The sequence below is a fragment of the Lissotriton helveticus genome, chromosome 4_1 (genome assembly GCF_964261635.1).
Source record: "Lissotriton helveticus chromosome 4_1, aLisHel1.1, whole genome shotgun sequence".
In the NCBI taxonomy this organism is placed as follows: Eukaryota; Metazoa; Chordata; class Amphibia; order Caudata; family Salamandridae; genus Lissotriton; species Lissotriton helveticus.
Window position 1 is genome coordinate 1585689643 of NC_136063.1, and position 22676 is coordinate 1585712318.

General features: G+C 46.4%; 1 protein-coding gene across 1 annotated transcript in view; it reads left to right on the forward strand.

Moving 5' to 3' along the window:
* YAE1 (YAE1 maturation factor of ABCE1) overlaps nucleotides 1-22676 on the forward strand; it is a 177254-nt gene that overhangs the window by 92108 nt on the left and 62470 nt on the right. The window contains exon 2 of the mRNA XM_078688205.1: nucleotides 4296-4450. Coding sequence (XP_078544331.1) covers nucleotides 4334-4450 — 117 coding nt within the window. The 5' untranslated portion in view covers nucleotides 4296-4333. The remainder of the gene's footprint in view (nucleotides 1-4295; nucleotides 4451-22676) is intronic.

Consider the following 22676-nt stretch of genomic DNA (forward strand, 5'->3'; position numbering starts at 1 on the left):
TGTGATTAGGAAATGATATACCACTTTGCGGACCTGTTGAAAAGAATTACACCCATCAGAGCCAGTTCTTCTGATATCTTCTGCTCCAACATGCTCTTTCGGTCTTTTTGCTGGACTCAAAGAGCTCCCTGTGTTTAGCTCTCTATAGGCTTGGTTATTGATAGGAGAGCTGAGGGAACATAAAATATCACAGTTCTATTGTTCACTTGTTATTATTAGTTCTGGGATAAAATTTAATTTCGATGGCATAATCGGAGTAATTTTGCGTTATTCTTTTGATACAGAATTACCAAACATTATGCAATTATGCCTGTTAACATAGACACAAATTCTACCACAGGAGCAGGGGACTAATTAACATAGCGAGCAACTGCTGCTGCTTTTGGTCTGTTGTCTTTAGTTCTATTTTAATAGTGCTAAATACATCCGTGGTCCATTTTGGAAGCAAGGTTGAATTTTGGTCTAACGGAGTAGCCGTAAATAGTGGGTTATGCTCCTCAAGTAATTTTGTTGTAATTTTGGTTAATTACACTACAGAAATGTTCACAAGTTACACTTACCCCTAGTTATCCCCCCAGCAAGTTTTGACTGGATGAGGAGGGTTTGGAATTGGGACCTGGGGGGGAATGTTGAATTATGAATGGCGGGAGGCGGGAGCTGTTCCTGTAAAGGCAGTTATTGTGGCACAGTTTGGTTTTAGTCAGTTGAAATATTTTCACCATAACAACTTTACCAGAGTCAGGCTGTGTAGGTTTGGTATTATCTCTTCCTCTTTCATGTGCAACCCAGTCCTGGGACCTCATGCATGTAGTGTGGTGCTGTAGCACCTTTTAGAACAGGGTCCTTGCCACCTTAGGGAAGTATTGGGGTGGACGTTGCCGAGTGATACTAAAATGACTTATTGCTGTAAGTTTTGATCTAGAGTCCAGAAGGTATAAGCTGGCACTGCTCTAGCTAAGTCTGATAATTACAAAGCGAGCCGTCGCATGATTTTGGTGTAAGCCTGAGTTTCCAACCCTTGAGACTTGATGGAGGGGGTTGGACAACTGTATGGACCTGCAGTTGCCTATCTACTGAGCAAGGGTCTGTCCTCAAAAAATACAAACATTTGAGGTGACTGATGCCAGTTTAGTGGTATCCAGATAGACCCAATTCCTTCTGATGCTTAAGTTTATTGCTGGTGAGGTTCCTGGGAGGGGTTTGGTAAAGGGTGTTACTTGGATTGTCCGTCCGTGATTGCTGCTCTGAAGGTTTTGCATTGTACCTTTTGCTGTATACTTGAGTTTGTAATGGATTGTTCTCCTATGTTATTGTTCTTCCATTTTTCCTTGCAAAATTGATCAAATGTGTCCTAAAAAACTAGTAAAAATGTAATATATTTTAGAAAACGTTAGAAAACGTTAACACTTTTTCCAGCATACGCAAAAATGGTCACAAAAATCAATCGGACCAACGTTTAGTGTGCTGTGAAATTTACTAATCAATAATGTTTACATTGTCTATGGATTTGTAAGTACTAAGTGGTAATCTTTATCCAACCAGAATCTAGCTTCATGCGGATGCCTCACACCCTTGGAAAGTCTCAGGCTTTTTATTTGTTTCCTGCATTTTGGATGCTCTAATAGTGATATTTACTACTTTGCTGTGTGTTGGACCCAGCTGAGGGCTGTAATTTGCTTGACCAGTAGATGGATGTTGCGAAGTGATCAATTTTGTGAGCGAAACATCCTAATGGAAATTGATGACACCTGTAAGTGTCGCTATTGCAGATAAGTCCGCATGGTGTGGTCTTTTAGTTTGTATTGCAGCCAAGATGCCTGAACCCTGCCTTATTCGCCAACAACACTTTAAATGCTGGGACTTTAAACAAGCACGGACCATGGCAAAAGTAAAACTACAAAGTTGTAGGATGCAACAGTGGTCGAAGTGGGTAAAGAAAAGTAGGGGAACTGTGGGTGGAGACTCAAAGGGCGGGGATAACCCAATGAATGGATAGGTGTGGCCAGAAGGTGCAAAACAACCCAATTTTCAGTATTTGTTTGGAATTTCACTGACCAGTTACAGCTTATTGTGCTATTTAAATCAACCAACAGATACACTTGATTATTTAAGGTTTAATATGCGTTATTGGCATTTAAATACATTCACAAAGTGGGATATATTTCCAATCACATAATGTCCCAAATACGCTTAAAAGTGGAATCACAAGCCATTTGTCTCCGAGTCATACAGTTTCTGTCATCAGCATTTCTCCTCCCTTCTTCCACAAAAACAGTTCAAACATGAATGGCAAAATATCCTATTTTGCAAATGATTTCTATATAATTATGGCTTTGCCATATTTGCCACTTAATACATCATCCACTGCATAATCTTACAGTTTTAAGTAATCATTTTTGTAGCTCAATCAGATAAAAAGTTACTAAAAAACATGACTTGTTTTGCTGCAAAGTGGACGGCCCTTTGCAAAGGTTGACTGATCACCTTTCTCACTGCTGCAATTGTATGTTACACTACTGGTACTAACGAGGCAGAATCTTTGCAGAGACTTAACATGTGTAAAAATGTCAAAATAATAAAGTATAAGAAAATATATTGCATTATGCCGCAGCCTTTTTTTGCTGAATAATTTAGTCAACACTGCTGCATAATTCCAGTGGCCCCAGTGCAGGTAGCACAGGTTAAAAGTGCTTGAGTATAAAGCAGAGAGACTGTGAAGTTTGAAAACTTAGTTTGGTTTGCGTGCAATCCTGCATTGCCGATCCATGGTGAGTTGCAGCTAGTACTGCTTAAACAAGGCCAATGGAGGTACCAGTGTGTGTGGCGGACTGGCCTCTAGGGCGGAGCTAGCTTTAGTGCTGGTGGCGCCCTGTGCAACAATGTTTGTTGGTGCCCCCCAAGGACCATCTATGCCTCGGACTCCCTCACTACCATGCTTTAGGAGTACCCCTCAAGTCTCCATAACCACACTCTTTCTCAGATGTATTTAATTTGATTTACAGCACCACTCATACCAGTGTACGGTGTTAGAGGACTTTACATCATACACACTACACAGAGACAATCATATATACATGTGTAAATCTCTGTATAGGAAATGTTACATAAGACAAAGGACTACAAGGTGTAGAAGTCACATGACAACCATACTAGTAGGCAGTATAGTTTAATAGCTCACTGTTCTATGTTAGGATTTTAACTTATAAACTGCAAGTAACAAAAGGATCTCTCTGACAAAAGCAGTAAGCTACTCACCTAGTTAATATTATGAGCACTTTGTGATCTGCATAGGTGCATGTTCTTTGCAGCAGGCACATTAACCCTCTGTGCTACCTTTCCAGAAGTCAACCCTTCCACTAGACAAAACTTCAATCTCTTTCTAGGAAGAATATTAATCAGAGTTATTATGACATTTTTATTGTTGCCGAAAATTGCTGGAGGCCAGGAAGGATGCAGCAAATTTTTTTAAAACCATAATATACTTGACCCGTCCCGAATGTCACGAAAGCAGAGCCTTATCTGAAGGCCTTGTCTATTTCTGCCGTCCTGGGACACAGTTTTGAAAAGAAAAAGATGGGGAACGGAATCTTTTCAATAAAAGAAGTAGGGGCACACCGTTCCCTGCCGATCCCTCCCACTTCGACCACTGGGATGCAAAGTGTTGACTACAACAAGCGTCATGCACGCTGTGGCCCCATTGCAGCATTGCTAGGGTCCACATCCTGACAGGGCCCTAGTTAATGCATGCAGCATTGCTTTCAGGAACCCTGCACAATATAGAATTCCACCAGTCAGTCGTATGTATGACTGGCGCTCGGGTTGAAAGTGAGATTTTCAGATGAAAAGCTCCAATGACCTGAGAGAAAAGAGATGGTAATTAGTTAACTGGTTCAGGTGGATGAAGCTACCCAAAGCTCTACTTTATCAGTTTGTTAGCGAAATAATTTAGTGATGCATTGTGTATTTGAAGGCGCCGATTAAAAAAAGGTTGTGCGTAACAACGTCACTTGTGTAGTGCTTTGTATTAGCGGTGATGTGGGGGGAGTGCTCAGCAGGAAGGGTGAAACACTGCAGATTGTTCCAGTAGCACGAGTTTTTGTGGTTTGCTTAGCTCAGTCCACAGAGGACATTCCAACACCTGATCATTTTGCTGCTACATTAGCTGCACCTCCGACTTGCTGTCTCCTATATCCCCTCCACCTCGAGCACGCACAGACGTGTCTTCCTGTGAATTGTAATTAGAACAAGCTATGTTTAACTTTTTGAAGTAACTCTCCGTTACCTTTGCCACCTAGGTGCCTTCTTTGGAGTGGCAGCCCTGGAGCGTTCCAACATGCCCTGGTTACAGGCGGTTCAGCCGCCCAAAGGCGATGACGTGTTTGATGAAGACGCGGATGACATGCATATTTTGCAGCAGGAATGGAAAAGCACAATGGAGAAACGAGTCAAGGTAATGTGCCAGTAGCGTGTATTATACTGTGGCTGATCTAACAGTAGAACTGCCCTGCGCCACTCCAAACCCTCACAAATATCTGTCAGACTGCTTGAGGGCTAATTATTGCAGACAGGTCACTGCCGTGTGCACTAGGCTAGTGACCTTACCGTGGCGTGTTCCCCACCTCATTGGCTCCCGTCTTTCGCCCCCTTCTCACTCTACTTTTTCTTGAGGCTTTGTCTTTAAAGGCTGAAAACTTGGCTCTTCGTGTCGCGCCGATCCCCATAATTTTCCTATCCCACAGGAGCGCGGGCCGTGTTTTGACAGCTGTGCGCTTTACAAGTGGCATATTTTTAAATTCTATAATTCTGCAGGCTTTCTGACCCTTTTCGCTCAGACTTCCTGTGAGCCTGATCGAGCGACCGACCCCATGACGTAAAGTGATGCATGCGGAATAGCTGTGGAGGCAGGCCACACCCGGAAAGGCTAGATTGGCTTGGCTTTGTGGCGTGTCATGATGGTGTTGCCTGCCTACTTTTATTGTTTCTTTTACCCCTTCTGCTTTTCCCTTTCTTTCTTTATCAACTGGAGCCTCTTTACTCTTGAATATTGCAGGTTAAGAGGGGAGTCTCTGATGCCACAACTATTTTTTCATTTTTAAGGAGGTGCTCTTCTTGCCTGTGCCACTGTCTTCTTTCTGACACTTTCAATTTCCCTCATCTTCAACTCTCATGGTAAGTCTTCCCATGATGTAGCTGGTGAAGTGACAGATGGGGAGAATGTGGTGATGTAGTATATACACTTATGCTAATGGACCACTAATAATATGTTGCAAACTGTTACAAATGAAAACAGCATTTAATAAGTAAGTAATGTGACCATAATAACCTGCGTTACTAGTTCATTGTTGTTAAGAGATAACCTCTAGCTGGTCACAAAAGACTGCTAAGAGTGAATTTGCAAACCGTGAAAATTATTCCCTTTCAATGATGTCAGGAAAATGACCGATGCTCTGCACAAAAATGGAAGCTTTGTTGCAGATTACACACCCGCCGAGGTATCCATTTAAATATATAGTCACTTAGTGCCACTTTTAATTAACACAGTTCTTAGGCCATTATGTCGTTCCAGTGTTCTGCTTTTTGCCCTAGTTTCCTTGTAATCGTATGACTACTTGTATTGTGCTAGATAGAAGCCGGAGAATCATTTGAGTTGTGAAGTGCGGGATTATTCTCCAGCATGGAATCTATTACTGACGGTGAACATCTTCAAATGTTTTTGAAAAGTTTGTTTGATCTTTCTATATCATTTCTTTTTCATAAGTAGCAACCATTTTATTAAATTCTCGTGCTAGTGAAAGGTCTCTGAACGTTTTAATTCGTTATTTTACATCGATTTTAATTTCTTTCTAGCATTTTTTTTTAATAAAAGCTTTATTCGGCTGCTATTTAAAACAGACATAAAAGCAGAGCAGAGTTCTATACAAAGTTCATTACAAATTCAATATAAAAGATTAAAAGAAACACACTTCATTTTCTGTTAAAAAAAAGAGGAAACCAATTGCAGCCATTAGCATTCTAGAGTATTTATTTTCCTGATATAAAACGCAGGTTTTGAAAATTGCACTAGTCTCCAAGCTATATGTTCGTTATCTAATAGCTGGAGTACGAACATGGCTTGGCGGCATTGTCTGAGCCCTAAGTTTTTTTAAAGTGGAATAATCCAAACTTTCCTCTGTTCCAGGTAAAATTTACAAAATAAGACTACATGCATGGTTGACTGGTCAGACATTTTATCGCAGGGGCACAGTATTAATTCACATGACCAATCATTTAGTTTAGGAAAGGACAGAAGTCTATGTATGATTCCCAGTCTGAACCTAGTTAAAAGAAATCTATCAAAAGTGCCTGGTACAAATGAAAAGTATGGCTCCATCCCCATAGTGGTTCGTATTAACAGGTGATGTCTCACTGTGGTTTTTTCTGAGATTTCCCCCACCAATCTATTTGCTTCCAGAAGCTGGAGACCATTTTTCTTTAAGGTCTTTCTTGGGATCTCCGTCATAGATATAGGGTTTAGGAAATATTCTGGGTGGCCCAGATCGTTCATGAAATCGTGAACAAATTTGAGCCAATGTATTCTGAGTGCCCTCTCTGATTTCAGAATATCTTTTAAAATTGCCCTATTTAACTTTGTCTGGTCCTTGCACCAGACTCTATGCCATAGCAATAAAGGCTCAATTTTTCCAAGATCTGCAATGTAATGTTGCGCTAGCTCATTATTGCAAATAAAGGAAGAGGTACTAGGTGGTACAGAGAGAATGTGCCTTTAAAAAACATTTTCGACTGTTTGTATGGCGGTGGAATCTGCGAAGCCCCACACCCCAGCCCTGTAAATTGCCATGGTCACGCATTTTGCTTTATATTTATGTAGCAATTCCAGGGGAGGTTTCCTACCTAATTTTTTAGCAAACTATAACAAACCCGTTGTGGATCTAGAGAACGCCAATTTTTGGGCAGATACAGCTGCAGCCCATGAATCGTGCTGATTAAAAAGTATGCCGAAGTAGGATTTCTTTTTATTAGATGATAGCTTCTCGCCATCAATATACATTTCACGGGTCCTCTGGGTCCCTAGCCTGCATCTCATGACATAGGTCTTAGCTATGTTAGTTTTGAGACCCAGATCCCTCACAAACAGACTACAGCCATCCAGGGCACGTTGAAGGCCGTTTTGAGGACGTGCCATCAAAACGGCGTCATCCGCGTACAATAATGCGGAAATAGGGCGGCCCTCTACCAGGGGTTAATCTTTGCCCTGAAGGAGGAGTGCATCTTCAAGGCCATTGATGTAAATATTAAAAAGAAAAGGGGCCTAGACACATCCTTTTCTGGCCCCTCTTCTGACCGAGACGGCTTGACTGCGTTCACCCTTCTGACCAAACCGAACGCTTGCGGAAGCTCCTCTGTACAGCCGCTTTAAACACACAATAATTTTATGGCCGACCCCTATCCTTTCAAGGACCTCCCACAGCCTACGGTGTCTGACTGAGTTGAACGCTGTGGTGAGGCCAACAAAGGCCAAGTATAGACTACCTTTTTTATTCTTGTATACTTGCCTATCAGTAAGGAGAGTTTGAGGGACTGTTCAATGGTTCCAAGACCATAGCGAAATCCATATTGGAGGTCGGATGATATCTGGCTATCATCTGCCCAATTAGAAAGGCGGTCAAGGATGACCCTCCCTACCACGTTAACTGTGGAATCTAGGAGGGAGATGGGTCTATAGCTCCCTGGGTCTTTACGATCTCCCTTTTTGTAGATTGGAATTATTATGGATTGTACCCAGGTCTGGGGAAGGGTGGATTTTATGCTAGCATTAATAGGCTGGGTTAAGATAGCCCCCACAAGGGAACATTATGTTTAAACATGTCGACCAGGACTCCATCGGGTCCAGGCGCTTTCCCGGCCGAACTTCTTGCTAGAGCCCTTGTCACTTCCTCCAAGGTAATTTCTAAATCAGTTTGTTCAGCAATGTTGGTATTATCAGCTATGGAATACCCTACAGGATTCCCGTGCTCATTGTACAACTTTGAGAAATGGGTAATCCAAATTTCTTCTGTGATTGCTGTTTCCACAGAGGGGCTGTTGCAAGGAGAAAGGAAAGGGGTACTCAATACCTTCCAGAACGCTATATTATCTTTCTGCTGTGCGGCGCTGTGCAGTGAATCCCAAGCTTCATTTCACAGGGTTCGTTTCCGGTCTTTTATTGCCCCTTTATAGTCTATTCTTGCTTGTCTAATTTTAGTCGGCAATTCGGGTCGTGTATGCTAAACCTTTTTCAGGTTGGCATATGTCCTCGTGCATTTAGCGTCAAACCAACCAGAGGATTTCACCTTATTACTAAATTGAACTGTCAGCAGATTTTGAATCTCCCTCGTGATATCTATAAAGGAGTTCACAATGGCCTCATCCGGGGTGTCCAACATGGGCCTACATTTACCTACAACTTTTTCTATCGGTGAGTCTGCTTCCACTTTCTCCCACTTTAGTGAATAGCTATTTGTATTGCTCAGTATAACATCCCCCGTCAATCAAGTAGATTTCACTATCTTATTAAAACTGTAGAGAGGTAGTTTAAGTTTTAAGAGGAGGGGGAAATGGTCACTTAGGGCTATTTCACCCACTTTAAATAATGAAACCAAATGCGAGTGAGAGCGTGAGGTCCAGATAAAATCAATGGTGGTAGCGTGTCCTCTTCTATTAAAGGTGGGGGGCATACAAGATGGATTAGTTATTAATTCATTGGCTAATCCAAGATCCAGTTTAAAAGTAAGCTCATTAAATAAATCTCCCATCTTTGAGTGATTAAAATGGCTACTATTGTCTGCTTCATTAAATAGACCGCACAGTCGCACATCCGTATGGCTGCATAAACCACAGTTAAAGTCACCCAACAACAGAATTGACGTATCTTTAACTTTCCCGTTGCATATTTTCGTGACCGCCTCCATTACACTCTTAACCACTAAGTGTAGCTCATTTTGGGTGGCATTATTATATACATTAATCAGGAGAATGCGGTACTTAGTGCTGAAGTTTAGTTCTACTAACTGGTAGAAGGTGCCCCCTTCGTGAAAGACAGTGTTGCTTAAAGGCAGCCGGTTTGAAATGTAAGTGGATATACCACCTTTGGGTCTCACTCCCAAACCCTTAACTGCCTGGGTGTGGTATGTCTTATAGCCATTTATATGGATAGTTTCTATTTCCCATGTCTCCTGCAAGCCAAGAATGTCCATATTCTCAATAAAGGGTTACCAAACTGGATTTTGTAGCTTAGTTCTTAGGCCTGAAATATTCCAGGATGCCAAGGAGGGTATATTAGGAATAGTTAAGCCTTGCAGTTTGGTAGGGGTCAATCTCAAAGCCTTGTGGGGGTCTAAAATGGGTGTCATGGGTAGCCCTGGCATAGCCTTGTGTTGCTCCAGGGAGACTGATGGGACCACATGGATAATCTTCCTGCTTATGTGTTTCTCTATGCTCTCCGGGATTGAAACCCCGATTGGAATAGAGCCTGTTTGTAAGGTAGGGTGCAGGGTGCTAGTAACACTTTGCACTCCCCTGCTGCTTAAGGTATCGAAGGGTAGCTCCAGTCAATCAACCCCATCTACACTGTAAAGAAGGTCATAAAAATTAAAAGTTGGAATAGCGTAGCTACGTGGTCCAGAGTTACAGGTGTTGCTGAATGCAGGTATCTGATGTAAAACCGGGGTAGGTTGATTAAAAAAAAAAGCCTAAAGGTACCACGCTTACGTCCCTCTTACTGGCCATATAATAACTGGCCTCTTCCCGAATACTTCTAACCAAACCCGGGGACCTAAATGTGATCCCTAAACATTATCCAGTATTAGGGTATCTTTTGTAGATTCACATGCCTGAATCATTCCCCGTCGTCGGGATGGGAGTCCCCGGTACTTAAATAAAGTAATATCCCATTAGACATACAGAGTACTAGGCCAAAGGCCTCACATTAGTAACATATCCAGGTCCTTTTGTAATACGAACCAAACTCTAGAGAGCAACCAATCAGCTGCCACCACCCTCTGGAACCTTCCTGGAAGGAGATCTAGTCCCTCAGATTTTCTACCGCACGTCGTGCTAAGGGAGTCCCCACTGACCTCTGCTCAGGTTCTTTCAGTATCTTTGGATTTGAGGTATTTTCTTCAACTTCTTCAATATCTGAGTGAAGTCTACACTGTCTTCATGTCGGATACCCCTAAAAAAGGCCCTTGAGACTTGCAAAAAGAAGAGACTGCACGTCGATGACCAGCACAAGGACTGCCTATACTGTCTTTATCCAAACCATTCTCCTAAAGACTGCATGGTATGTCTGACTTTTTCTACGAAAACTTTAAAAGACCGTGAGGGAAGGCTTTTGACTTGGCTGCAGAGACTTAAGGACAAAGAGGACCCCCTGTCCTCTGAGGGGAATGAAACATCTTCAGAATCTTCTTCAAAAACTCCTCAGAAAAGGCCCAGAGAAGCTTCTCTAGGACCTTCTATGCAGCAACCTCAAAAGGAGACGCAATAACAGTCTTCAGAGGTTCCAAAACCAAAGGATGTGCCTGCAAAAGACTCTTCTTCTCCTCCAGAGTCAAAGAAACCAGCTCCAGACCCTCTGACTCCACCACCGAGGGTGAAGCACACTTTCAAAATGCCTACCTCAGCCCCGTCGATGGCACTGACGGCGCCGAAATCTCCAAAGATTGCCGTTGGAGTGACTTCGTCGTCGACGACGACATCTTCATCGATGGCACGTACCCCTTTGTCGTCAACTATCAAGATCAAGAAGTAGACGACAACAGCGATGATGACTATGTCGACGACGAGTACATCGTCGTCAACGAAGAGTGTAGCGTCGACGACCGCCTCGACGAAGAGATGTTCCTTGTCGACGTCAGCGTCTATTACAATCATCGGCGATTCCTCGCGACGGCGTCTATACCGACGACGGCCTCGTCAACGACACATACGGCAGGACTAAAAATGGCATATTTTTATCATAAAATTACAAAACTAAGGCTGTCGCCTTCTCTTACATCACCCGGTAGGGTTCAACCTTTACCATCCTCGCACCTTTTGGATGAGGAGGATGATTCGGATGAAGATAGCATGTTTAAGGCTGCAAGAAGTCCCTCCGAACTTAATGTGAAGTATCAGGAGGATTCTGATTATGACGATCAGGATATGGAAGATCAGGAGTATTATCATGAGGACACTCATCAGCAACAACAACAGATGGTTTGCCTGCCTTCAGCCTTGGTCTCAGATCTGAAATTTATGATCTCTGACTACAGAAAGAGGTTTGGCACAAGAAGGGTACAAAGTTCCCCAATGTGAGTAGGAAAATGAATCTAGCGTACAAAGAGAGGAAAAAGGGAAAAAGGGCGGGGAATTTCCCTTTTCGGAACTAAAACCCTCACACACCCAACAAGCTAGGTGTCATGCTTCATCATATGGGTTCTGCTCCTCGTCAGACTGGCGCTGCAATGTCTGACGGGCACCAGCGAAGGGGCTCTTTATCGGAGATCTTTTGTTCCTGCCATATTTTGCATGCGTGTAAGAGGGGAAGATAAACGCGGGTGAAATGTGTAGTCGTGAAGTGAGTGTAGATTAAAAAAGGTGAGTCAATCCAGTGGGAACTTTATTAGGGTGGTTGACTACCTCCCCGAGACTTGGGGAGGGAGGAGGAGGAGGGGGGGACTTGGGGGGGGGGGGGAGAGGAGGAGGAGGGGGGACTTGGCATCTTTCTGCTGGGGAAAGCAGCATTGCTACTGCATCTCCCCCTGCCCCTTTTCCCACACTTGGTGGTCACCCTGTCCTCCTTGGGCCACCCTACACACAAAAAATCCGCTTTTCCTTGGTCCAGCCCTGCAAGGCATTATGGGACGATTCGCTCCTGTCCGTGAATTTGAAAGCGGCGGCTCTCCCGCTGCTCCGGGGAGCGCCGCGAAACACTGCTGGCAGCCTCCTGCTGCGGCACAACTTCGTTGGGGGCCTGATCCCACCCGGACCCCTTGTCTCAGGTGAGCTTTTGTTGGCGGTATGGTGAGCCTAACCCCTGCCACTCCTGGGATGATTGCAGCTCGGGGAGCCCACACCCAGCTGCTCTTGCTGCCTTTCGGGGGCCTGGTCTCACCTGGGCCCCTTGCCTTCCCCAGTTGTTGGAGAGCCGCTCTGAGAGCCCAACCCTGGCAGCTGCTGCTGGCTCCCCGACTAGCCAGCACCCTTGCGTGCTGCCGTGGGAGCTGGCACTTCCTTTCTGGTCTACCTAGAGGCTGTGCCCTCGGGGGAGTGCGACAGCACGCCCTCCCCCCCACCCCTCGCCTTCCTCCTGCCGTGGGGAGGGCGGCAGCACTCCCCCTCCTCTCGGCGTCACGGGGACCTGGAGTTGGGGGTTCCGGATCCCTAAGAGGTCTTCACGGGGAGTGCAAGGGCGCTCCCCAGCTTCGGCATTCTGCGCTGCGGGGGGTGACAGAGGGAGGGGGGGTGCCACAGCACTCCCCCCTCCTTCCACCAGTCACCACGGGTCCGGAGTTGGGGCTCCCAGACCCCATAGTCCTTCACAGGGAGCGCAATGGCGCTCCCCGACTTCAACTTCTTTGGGCCCAGAGTTGGGGGTCCAGGGCCCCTGAGGGAATACTTTACGGGGAGCGTGACTGCGCTCCCCGACTTTCTTTTCTTCTGGGGGCAACCCCGGTTCCTGACCCACCCGGGGGCCTTTTTAAGACCGGCGGTAGAGCCCTACGCCCTTCGTCGTCGGTATTTCTCAGAGTTCAAAGATCGCCTACCTTCTGGGGGGGCGTATCTCGGCCCCCAGGCGACTGATTTTCACCATTTCGGCCTCTTCTTGCTCCAAGAGGGTGAACTCAGTAGAGAGCTGTCTTCACTGGCTCCCTGCGCCAACCTTTCATCTGGCTCTTCTCCTGGGCCGCTCTGTTACTTGCGCAGAGGCCCAGGCTTCTGCTCACTGGTCCTGGACTCTCCTTTTGGCACAATTCAGGGTCCTGGGACAGTCAGGGGGTTCTTCCTTCCAACTGCCCATGGCGACAGGCTCCAGCACCAGTCTTCCTGAGCAGACCTCACCCCAGAGAGAGCTCCTCTTCCTGTTCAAGACCTTTGAATTTTTAGGGGGCTGGGAGGCAGGCTCGGGTGCCCTATCCTGCAGCGACACGGCACCTATCGACCCCTGCTCCCTCCTTCCTGCACAGGCCTCGGGATAGTTCAAAATGTCGTCGTCCAGGGGTCTCATGCCACATGGTCTCTGAAAAGCCCCCTTCCCCCCTTGCTGCCTTCTCTCCAGAGCAGCTTGGTGCCTGGCACCAGGTGACAGCTTCTGATCGATAACCTGCAGCTCCACCCACCATCTATCCCTCTTGTGAGGAGACTTTCGCCCTTGGAATGCTGGCCGTGAAGGGCTTGGCCTCTGATGCTACAGTTTGGGGAGGAAGGTCATTAATCCAGCCTGGAAGGGTCACACCCAGCCAGGCTCTAGTTGTGAGCAGAGTCAGAGGAATATGACTTTTCTGGATGACCCATAAGCAGTACAGATATGGCTTTGGACTCAGCAGAATACTTCTTTTCACACAACTTACAGTGTACTTGGGTGCATGTTTGGAATTTGTAGGCCCTAGGGAAGTGAAACTACCTCATGATGTCCCCACCTTCATAGGAGAGTAATGGAGTGTTCCTTCAGTGAAAACAGTAAAGCACACTTATTTTTATGTTTATTTTATTTTAAAGGTTTTATATAGCGCTGGCTAGACCCAAAGGTATCAGAGAGCTTTACATGAGTATCAGATCATAGTTACAGGTTACATCGTTACAAAGGTTACACAGTTCTTAGAGCATGGCAACATAGTTACTTGTAAGGCCGAGATAAACAATAAGCACAAACACGTAAGGGGGAAAGCAGGCAAGGGGAGAGATTCAGGGGAGTGGGGTTAGGAGCAGGGGAAGTAGACAGATCATGAAGGCGGGAAAGAGGAGGGGACGGTGAGAGACCCAGCATGGGAAGAGGAGGGGAAGGGTGACGGGGACACAAACCGGTAGACGAGTCAAAGCAGCATCCAAAGTCCAGTAAGCTGTGATCCCAGGGGAAGTGGTATCACTTCCCTATCTCTGTTGCGAGAGGCTCCCTTTACGCAGTGGACTCTCTCAGAGGGGTCTCTGAGACTCCGAAGGCCTACATACTGGATCTTCCTCAAAAAGGGGAGAGGGAGTGCTTTGCAAAGGGGTGCCATACCATACCTCTCAGCGGGTTCGCTGAGACTCCAGAGTATAAATATTGGATCTTTCCCCCACAAGGGGAGAAGGAGTGCTTTGTTCAAAGGGCACAAAGGACAGGGGGCTAGGCAAAGGGAGAGATTCAGGGGAGAGGGGATAGGAGCTAGGGAAGTAGACAAAGAGAGAAAGAGTACTAAATGGGAACATATTTAATTAATGAGTTTTGTATAGTGCTGGCTAGACCCGAAGAAATCAAAGCGCTTTACATGAGGAACAATAATTTGCAAATTACATCAGTTAAAAGTTTGATAAGTATCAAGAAAAGAATTTAAAGATAGGACGTAGAGACCAGGGGAAAATCTGCCCACGGTCGGGCGGGGTAGTAAAACAACGTGGAGGGGACCACTATGGTAGCCATCTTGGGGTCAGGCAGGGGACTATTGACCTTAGTGTTACATTCAGCCATCCTCAATTATATCTGTTGTTTGAGGGGAGGAGATTGAAGAACAGTGGAGCAGCTAGAGGCCAGGGTCCGTGTCCGCTAGTCTCTTATGGAGGAGAGTATCATTGCGTGGTGGCAGGTAAATGTCCTTTCCAGTTGGTGTCGTATTCATATCCACTGTACGGCATAGTATAAAGCCTATTCCATGTCACCACCCAACTCTGCATAATTCCTGCCACACCTTTCTATCTGTACCTGCTCCTGGGCTGCGCATGCCAGGAATCTCCCCCGCACAGCCCCTACACGTGTGCACATGCATGTACACACATGTCTGCATGTAACCAGCCCAGTGCCCCTTTCTCCGGCTGCAGCGCAGCGGCCTACTCTCACAAGGGGGACACCAGTAAAATCCACATGCAGTCTTTAATCAAGAGTTCACTGTGGGTGAGTCCCAACTTATGAGGCTCTCCCACCATAAAAACTCAACAACTAGGTGTTCTAAAAGCGAAAAATCCGGGTGGCACAGATGGTCAGAACCACCTTCTAACAGTTTCTGTTGCCATCTTCTCTGCACACTGTTCGTTCAGATTCAGCTAAGTACATACAAATGAAATTTTCAGTTGCTGTGCAGCCCTTGATGCCCTTCATTCTGGCACAAGAAGTACTTGCGTAGACACATCTGCAGTCATATACTCCGAGTCATATTCCTGAAGGGAACTGCAAGGATTTAGCAGAACTTTTAGGAGGTGAGTTGCAGCAAGGCAGGTGATAGTACATTTGGTATTTTACCAATACATCAGTTGTTATGAATTACTTCAGAATCCTTTCTGCTTGTGGTGGAGACTAGATCCCATATTAGGCTTTCTCAACTGATGTGAATACCAATCCATAACACATAGAAAATAATGATGAAAAAAATATTCTCTGCCTAAAAGTAACTGTTGAAGATGCAAAGGCATCACTTGCTTTCATCTATTAAAGTCTGTATTTTGATGGCAGTATTTTTGGCGACAGAAAGATTTCTCTTACTGCATGGTCTTTTGATCTTTGGACTTATGGGACATACACAAAATCCCTAGGTTAGCTAATGCATGTGAGAGAATACATTTACTTCCAGATTCAGTAGCTGATCTTGATTGCAGGGTACATTAGTTACTCCATCAGGGCGACTGAGTGAAATATCCTGTCGCCCTGACCCAGTAATTGTACTCCGGATTTAGAGATGTCCATTCCCCAGCAGACATCTCATACATTGGCAGGAACTGCTGTCATGGTGGTTACTTCAGTGCATTGAAAGTGTGCAGTCAACGTGCCATATGATAGACTTTCAATATCTTTTTATTTTCAAAAACCAAATCTCAAAACAGAATTTTCTTTTTGGAAAAAAATTAGAAAGATCCCCTTTTTGCTTTCACTTACTGCCACATTTTGGATGGCATATGTGAAAGAAAAAACCATTTGTCCACCCATTCTAAATTAGGTGAGCAGACAAATGGCCAAACCTCTATAAACCCATACTCTGTCGGGCTGTCACAGGAGAATGTCAACGGCGGAGATTGAGTAGTCTCAGTTGTTGATATCCTTAAATTCCACCTGACTATAAGTGAGGCAAGTGGAAATTCTGTTTGATGGAGAGGGCCCTCCATGATGCCCCTCCCCTGAAAGCCTATGTGGGTGTACATCAATGTTTGTGACTGGAGGCCCTGCTGGCTTGGCCTTTACCTGGACTGACCTAGAAGAACCACCAAAGAGGGCAGACATGCGTGTGCTCTAATGTATGTCTATTTACTTTTATCTACCTAAAAGACTTAGTCAGATGGGCGATCATGCCTATGGACTCCATTCACAGACCATGATCTCCATCCTTATGAGGTACCAGGGTTGGTTCTACCTAACATGCATTGGACACTACAGGACTTGATATAAGTGGGACAAAAAGAAGGTATGACTGTAGCCTTTCAAACCTGCTTCAGTTTTAATGTGTCACTCATTTTGATTGCCTTGCCACCACGTAAATCTTGCTTTTTCATTGTGAGCAACTGCACAGCACACCTTTGTAGGTGAGTGTGAGACACGTATGGAATACACGATCCTGCCCCTTCCTCATAAAAGAAACTTTAATTCTGATACAAAAGAGATTACCACTCCACAGTCAACCCATTCCTCCCCAATGCCGTGCCAGTGTACTCATGACCTCACATAGCAAATGTAACTACTTGTGTACTTCCTTTAATGTAGCGTATACTTCCATGTATATGTGGTGCTGATTTACCTACCACTGTACTAATTGAGTTTGTCAACTTCTTTGAGTGACAGTTGCCTCCAGTTGCACCTCTGATGTACTTGTCTATAAAATGAGTTGTGTGTGCATGCCCTCCTTGCACATTCTAACTTGATAATACCTACATTACACCTACCACAAATTACCTTGAGTTATTCAGAACCCGTCCCAAGCGCCTTGAATTTTTTTCTCCTATGACTGCTCTAAAACTTCCCAAACTCAATGTCACTAGACTCGTAGGAATTTCGAACAGCTGCAAGGAGATCTTCTCAATCATCAAGGGCTTCACCACACCCTAGAACTCTATCAACAGCATCACACACTCCTAAGAACTGTGCGACTACCTATCAAACTTCTTCCACAGCAAAATCAGAAACGTATACAGCAACTTCGCAGACCAACCAGACCCCAGCATTGTAGACATGCCCCTCACCAACCAAGACGAACACCTGACCGAATGGAATACTCTCAACAGAGAGGATACAGTGACGATCATGCAGACAATCTACTCAGGAGCCCCAACGGACCCATTCCCTCACCACGTCTACAACCTTAGAGCATCACCCTAGCAGGATCGCCCTCACCCACATCAACACCTTTATCACATCCGCCATATTCCTGGAAGACTAGAAGCGTGCGGTGGTCAGTGCCCTCCTCAAATAGCAGTCAGCCGACCTGAAACAAATGAGCAACTTCCGTTCTATCTCCCTTCTCCGCTACCCATCCAAAGTGATAGATTAGGCCTTCAACAAGCAACTCACAAAGCACCTCAAACAATCCCACCAACTGGACAACACTCAATCAGGAGTCCTAAAAACCACAGCACTGAAACAGCACTCATCACAGCCATTAACTACATCCAGGCCATCCTGGACTGAGGAGAAATAGCAGCCCTCATCCTGCTCGACCTCTCTGCTGCATTTGACATGTACTCCCACAACACACTCATCAGAAGACTCCACAAGCTCGGCACCCAAGGACCTGCACTCAACTGGATCTGCTCTTTCCTCACGGGAAGAACCCAAAGTATTAGACTGCCACTCTTCACACAGGAGGCCAAGAGCCTGATCTGCAGAGGCCCCCAGGGATCGTTGCTCAGCCCTATGTGTTCAACATCTACTTGGCTCTGCATGCCAATATCATCCGATACCAAGGCATCACCCTCATCTCCTTCACCAACACCCAACTCATTATCTTCCAGACAGGCAAGACAACCACCACCAGAGCCAACTTCTTCAATTGCATGACCATGGTAGTAGATTGGATGAGAACCAGCTTCTTGAAGCTCAATTCCAATAAGATGAAAGTACTGGTCTTCGGAAACAAGACCGCCATATTTGACTACAGCTGGTGGTTGACCGAGCCAGGACCAACATCCACTGACCACGCCATAAATTAGGGGATCATCCTGAACGTCCAGCTCAACATGACTTCACAAGTCACCATAACGAGTGCTACCTCCTTCCACATCCTATGTATACTGAGAAAGATCTTTAAGTGGCTGCCACAGTACACCAGACACACTGTCACACAACCCTCATCACAAGCAGACACGACTAAGGTAACACACTCTATGCCAGAATCTCCAAGCAGCTCCTATGCAAATTTAAGACCATCCAGAATGCTGCAGCAAGACTCACATTCAACCTCCCACGCCACATCTACATCTCACCCCACCTCAGAGTGCCACTGGCTCCCCATTCACAACCAAAGCCAATTCAAACTCCTAAGACACATACAGTGCCCTGCACAAAATTGGGCCAGCATACCCGAGCAGCCATCTACACTCTCACCAACCTGCCTGACACCTATGCTAAGCCTCACTCTAACTCGCACACAATCCCTGCATTCCCAAAAGCGTAGCAGGAAGTCACTCATTCGCCTACATTGCACCCAAAACATGTAACGATCTCCCACAACACACAAGAGCATCCTCCTCACTTCTTAAATTCTGCTAGAAGCTGTAAACCTGGCTCTCCGAATAACTCTATGTGGACCACACGTCTTCACACCTCCTCATGCTCCTGGAAACGTTTGCAGGTTATTAGTGCACTATACAAATTGAAATAATATAGCATATCATACCCCTGCTTTTAATGCTCTAATCTAGCAATCCAGAGCATACACCATTCTCTACTAACATCCTGGCAGTTCATATCTAGCCACTGCTGCTTCAATGAATCCTCCCTACAACCTCACATACACATAAGGCAGACCCTTGACCGACCTGACCCAACCAAGTTTCCACTAACCATCTCAATCTGCCTCTGTGATGATCCCCAGGTATGCAACAAAACCTCATATATTACAGACCACTTAAACTCTTACTCTTTCCGTCCTTTGTTTTACAGGAGTGATTGAGACCGGGATTAACCAAAAAGTGCACATCCTGGTCCTGAAGCAATTTTTTTTTGTATTTTTTTTAAATTTTTTTTTTTTTAAAACCTTTATTGTACAGAAGGCGCGCACAAATACGGGCCTACAACCCACCGGGCCGGCCACCACAATAAAGAGACATACGAGGCAATACAGGAGAGACAACAGGATTTCTAAATCGCTCATATGAAAGGCAAAGGCAACAAGTCTTCGAGTCGCCATCACGGACAGGATAAAAGTAGGTTAATTTTATAATAGAAAAGGGTGTCACAGGATAATGACAATCTGTAAAGTCCAGAGGGCCGTGGCGGGCCGTGAGCAAGCCGAAGTCTCGAATACAGGAAAAGACCAACAGAACAATACATTTTGGCAAAGGCCGAACGTGAGTCCCACATCAAGAACAATCACAATCGCTGCTCAGCACCCACCCACCACTACCAGGGCACATAATAATAAAACAGCGAAAAATACGCTTACAAAACTAAAAGCCCTCCGTTACAACAACCCAAGGGAGGAAAAGAAAATGGGATGGGGAAAGGGAAAAAAAGGGGAGGAAGAGGACATCAAAAAAGGGGAGGGGAAAAGTGAGGGCGCAGCGTCAGTGCACGCCCCCCACGGCTAACAAAGCACCCAATACTAATTCGGCACATGGAACTAGTGGCAACAGGAGAAATGAATGCGTAATAAACCGTGACAGCAGACATACCAAAAGGGCCATGCCAGCACAAACACCCCGGGGGGCTACGTGCCGACACCGCGCCACGAAAGTAGGGGATACATAAGAGCCATAGAACCAAAAAGAGGAACAGGGAAAGATACAATAAACAGACCCCCCCACCACCCCGCACAGCCCACCCTGCACCCCTGCAGAAGGCTATGGCCTACCCCCCAGCAGCGTGCCTGTCGCCCTAATTAGAACCCGAAATATAGAGAAATATAAGAAAGAAAGAATCACGTAGATTAAAAAAGGGGGGGGGAAGGGAAAACAGGGAAAAACAGCGGGAGAGGAGCCACATAATCAAAACCCCTTCAGCTCCCACCCCCCCGCCCGAAAATACTCAGAGCCCACGGGAAGATAATAAACACACGGAGAAGCTCCAGGAACGTAAAGACGTATCAAACATAATCATACAATTATGAACGGATCACCCAACCATACCACAAAATAGCAGTCCACATAGGCAAGATCAGCTCAACCCTGTCCTCGTTTTTCGCAAACTGTAATCGTCCAGGGCACCTGGAACCAGATCACATAAAACAGGAGGTGAATAACAGGGAGTCGAATCAAAAATACACTCAAGTTGTAGCGATCGTGACCCGGATGATCCAGAAAGTACAGTAACCACTTCAGGCAAAGCAGGCAAAGTTCCGATGAGAATACGGAGAAAGCCGGTCCAGCGGCACCGTCACAGGATCTTCGTACGGCCATGTGAGGCAAAAGAGGAAAAGGAGACCCATCGAGATCGGTCCAGACGGGATCCAGCCGGGGAACCTCCGGAGCAGAAGGAGGCACAGGACGAAGAAGGGCAGCGGACCCCCGTACATCCACACCAACAGCAGCCTCCAGGTCCACGACCCCAAGGAAAGTTCCAGCAGCACACAACAGAGATGAAGCCGCACATACCGAGGGGGGTCCGGCAGGCCCAACAAAGGGATCCCCCTCCAGGATAGCGGTCGGTGTGGTCATGTGTGCCCCCCAGGAGCGCAGGGCGGCAAGGATGTCGCGAAGCGTAGGCTCACCTTTACAGTATTCAGCAAACGTGCCGCGCGGCGGACCCACATCGCCGGTCCCCGCAAGGCCGAGAGTCATGGGGCCGGCCGCCATCTTAGAAGCCCGGCGGGGCCGCTGCGAACGCCGACCCCCGCCCGGATATCAGCGGGACAAAACAGGACACCGGCAACCACCAGCGGAGGTGCCACCAGGGCAGGAAGGAGAGCCACCAGAAGAAGGCGATGCGCCGGCACCCCACAGGCCGCCGGCAGCGTTCTCCGAGTCCGGGCGGAGGAACTCAAAATGGCCGGGCCGGAGAACAAAGGGGAGACGAGCCAGATGTACGGTTAACCCCGTCCATGGAAGTCAGCTCCCCAACACCAGGCCGCAGGACCGCCGGACCAGGCCCGGGAGGCCGCAATCGGTCTATTAGCACATCGGCCCCTCCGACCGACTCCACACCACCACCAAGGGCCGGCCACCGCGCCCCGTCCAGCCCGGGCGCCGTCAAGGAGTGCCAGGCCCGGCCGCTCCGGAGGCCCCGAAGCAGACAGGGGCGTAACTCAGGATCCGTGGCACCCAGGAATCACCGGAGCAAACGGTAAGTGCCTGTGAGTTATCGTCGTTCCACTGCACATCGTGGAATACTTCCCGGGGCAGGATAAAGTACAGGATAATTGTTGCAGACAGGAGAGTGATCGGAGCCGAGCTAAAACGCGGCCATCTCGGACGCGAGCTTGGCTCCTCCCCTGAAGCAATTTAATAATCTTCCTGATGCAGTCTTAAACTCCGTCCGAGCATCCCTTTTAGTAATTATCATTCAGACCTTCAATCTTGAAGTCAGAAATTGCCAATCAAGCCTTTTTAAACAACCTCTCTTTGGCCACTCTTTAAACAACACTGCTCCTACCCCATACACTCCGATCCAGCTCCCTGGTACATCCCCCAAATTTGACTCCTTTGTATAACCCTGAGATCGTTCATATGTGAAGTAGTGTTTCCTTGCTGCTGCCACCTCCCTTCAGATTGCCTTTCCGATATGCATAGTTTACCCTAAGTCCTAATTTCATATTGAGTTTATCCTCCTGTATGATGTACAGTTGCACCAAAAGAGAGGCCCCTTCTCAGAAATAACTCTACCTCCTATCACCCTATTGTACTCCTGAGGCAGGAATTCACTGTTCAGCAGCTCTCATTCACAACCATAACCACCATGGTGCTCTAAGCTCTGCATACCTATTCACTACCTTTGCCCTGGACTTTCACCTCTATTTCCCTCGCATGTACCAGGGTCTCTTTGGGCACTGGACACTGTGGATCCCCTCTTTGCTTTGCTCCTCTTATTGCTTGGCATCACAAGGTTTGCACTTGAATGGTTCTCTTCATGTACAGACTCAAGTAGTTTGGAAAACTGTGCTACCTGTTGAATAATTTGTTATGGTCTTTGTGTTCCCTCTCTGGCCTCGACAGTTTTTGTGTCCGCTAAAACTCCTCCATGTGCTGGTAAATATGTTCATCCATAGAGTCTAGACTTTACTAGTTGAAGGGTGCATCCAAAGTGTTTTTCAACCCATAGTAAATGGTGGCCACTGTCATCTGACATTATGCTTTGAGTAGATTGACCATTCGTGGCAAATGCGGCTAGT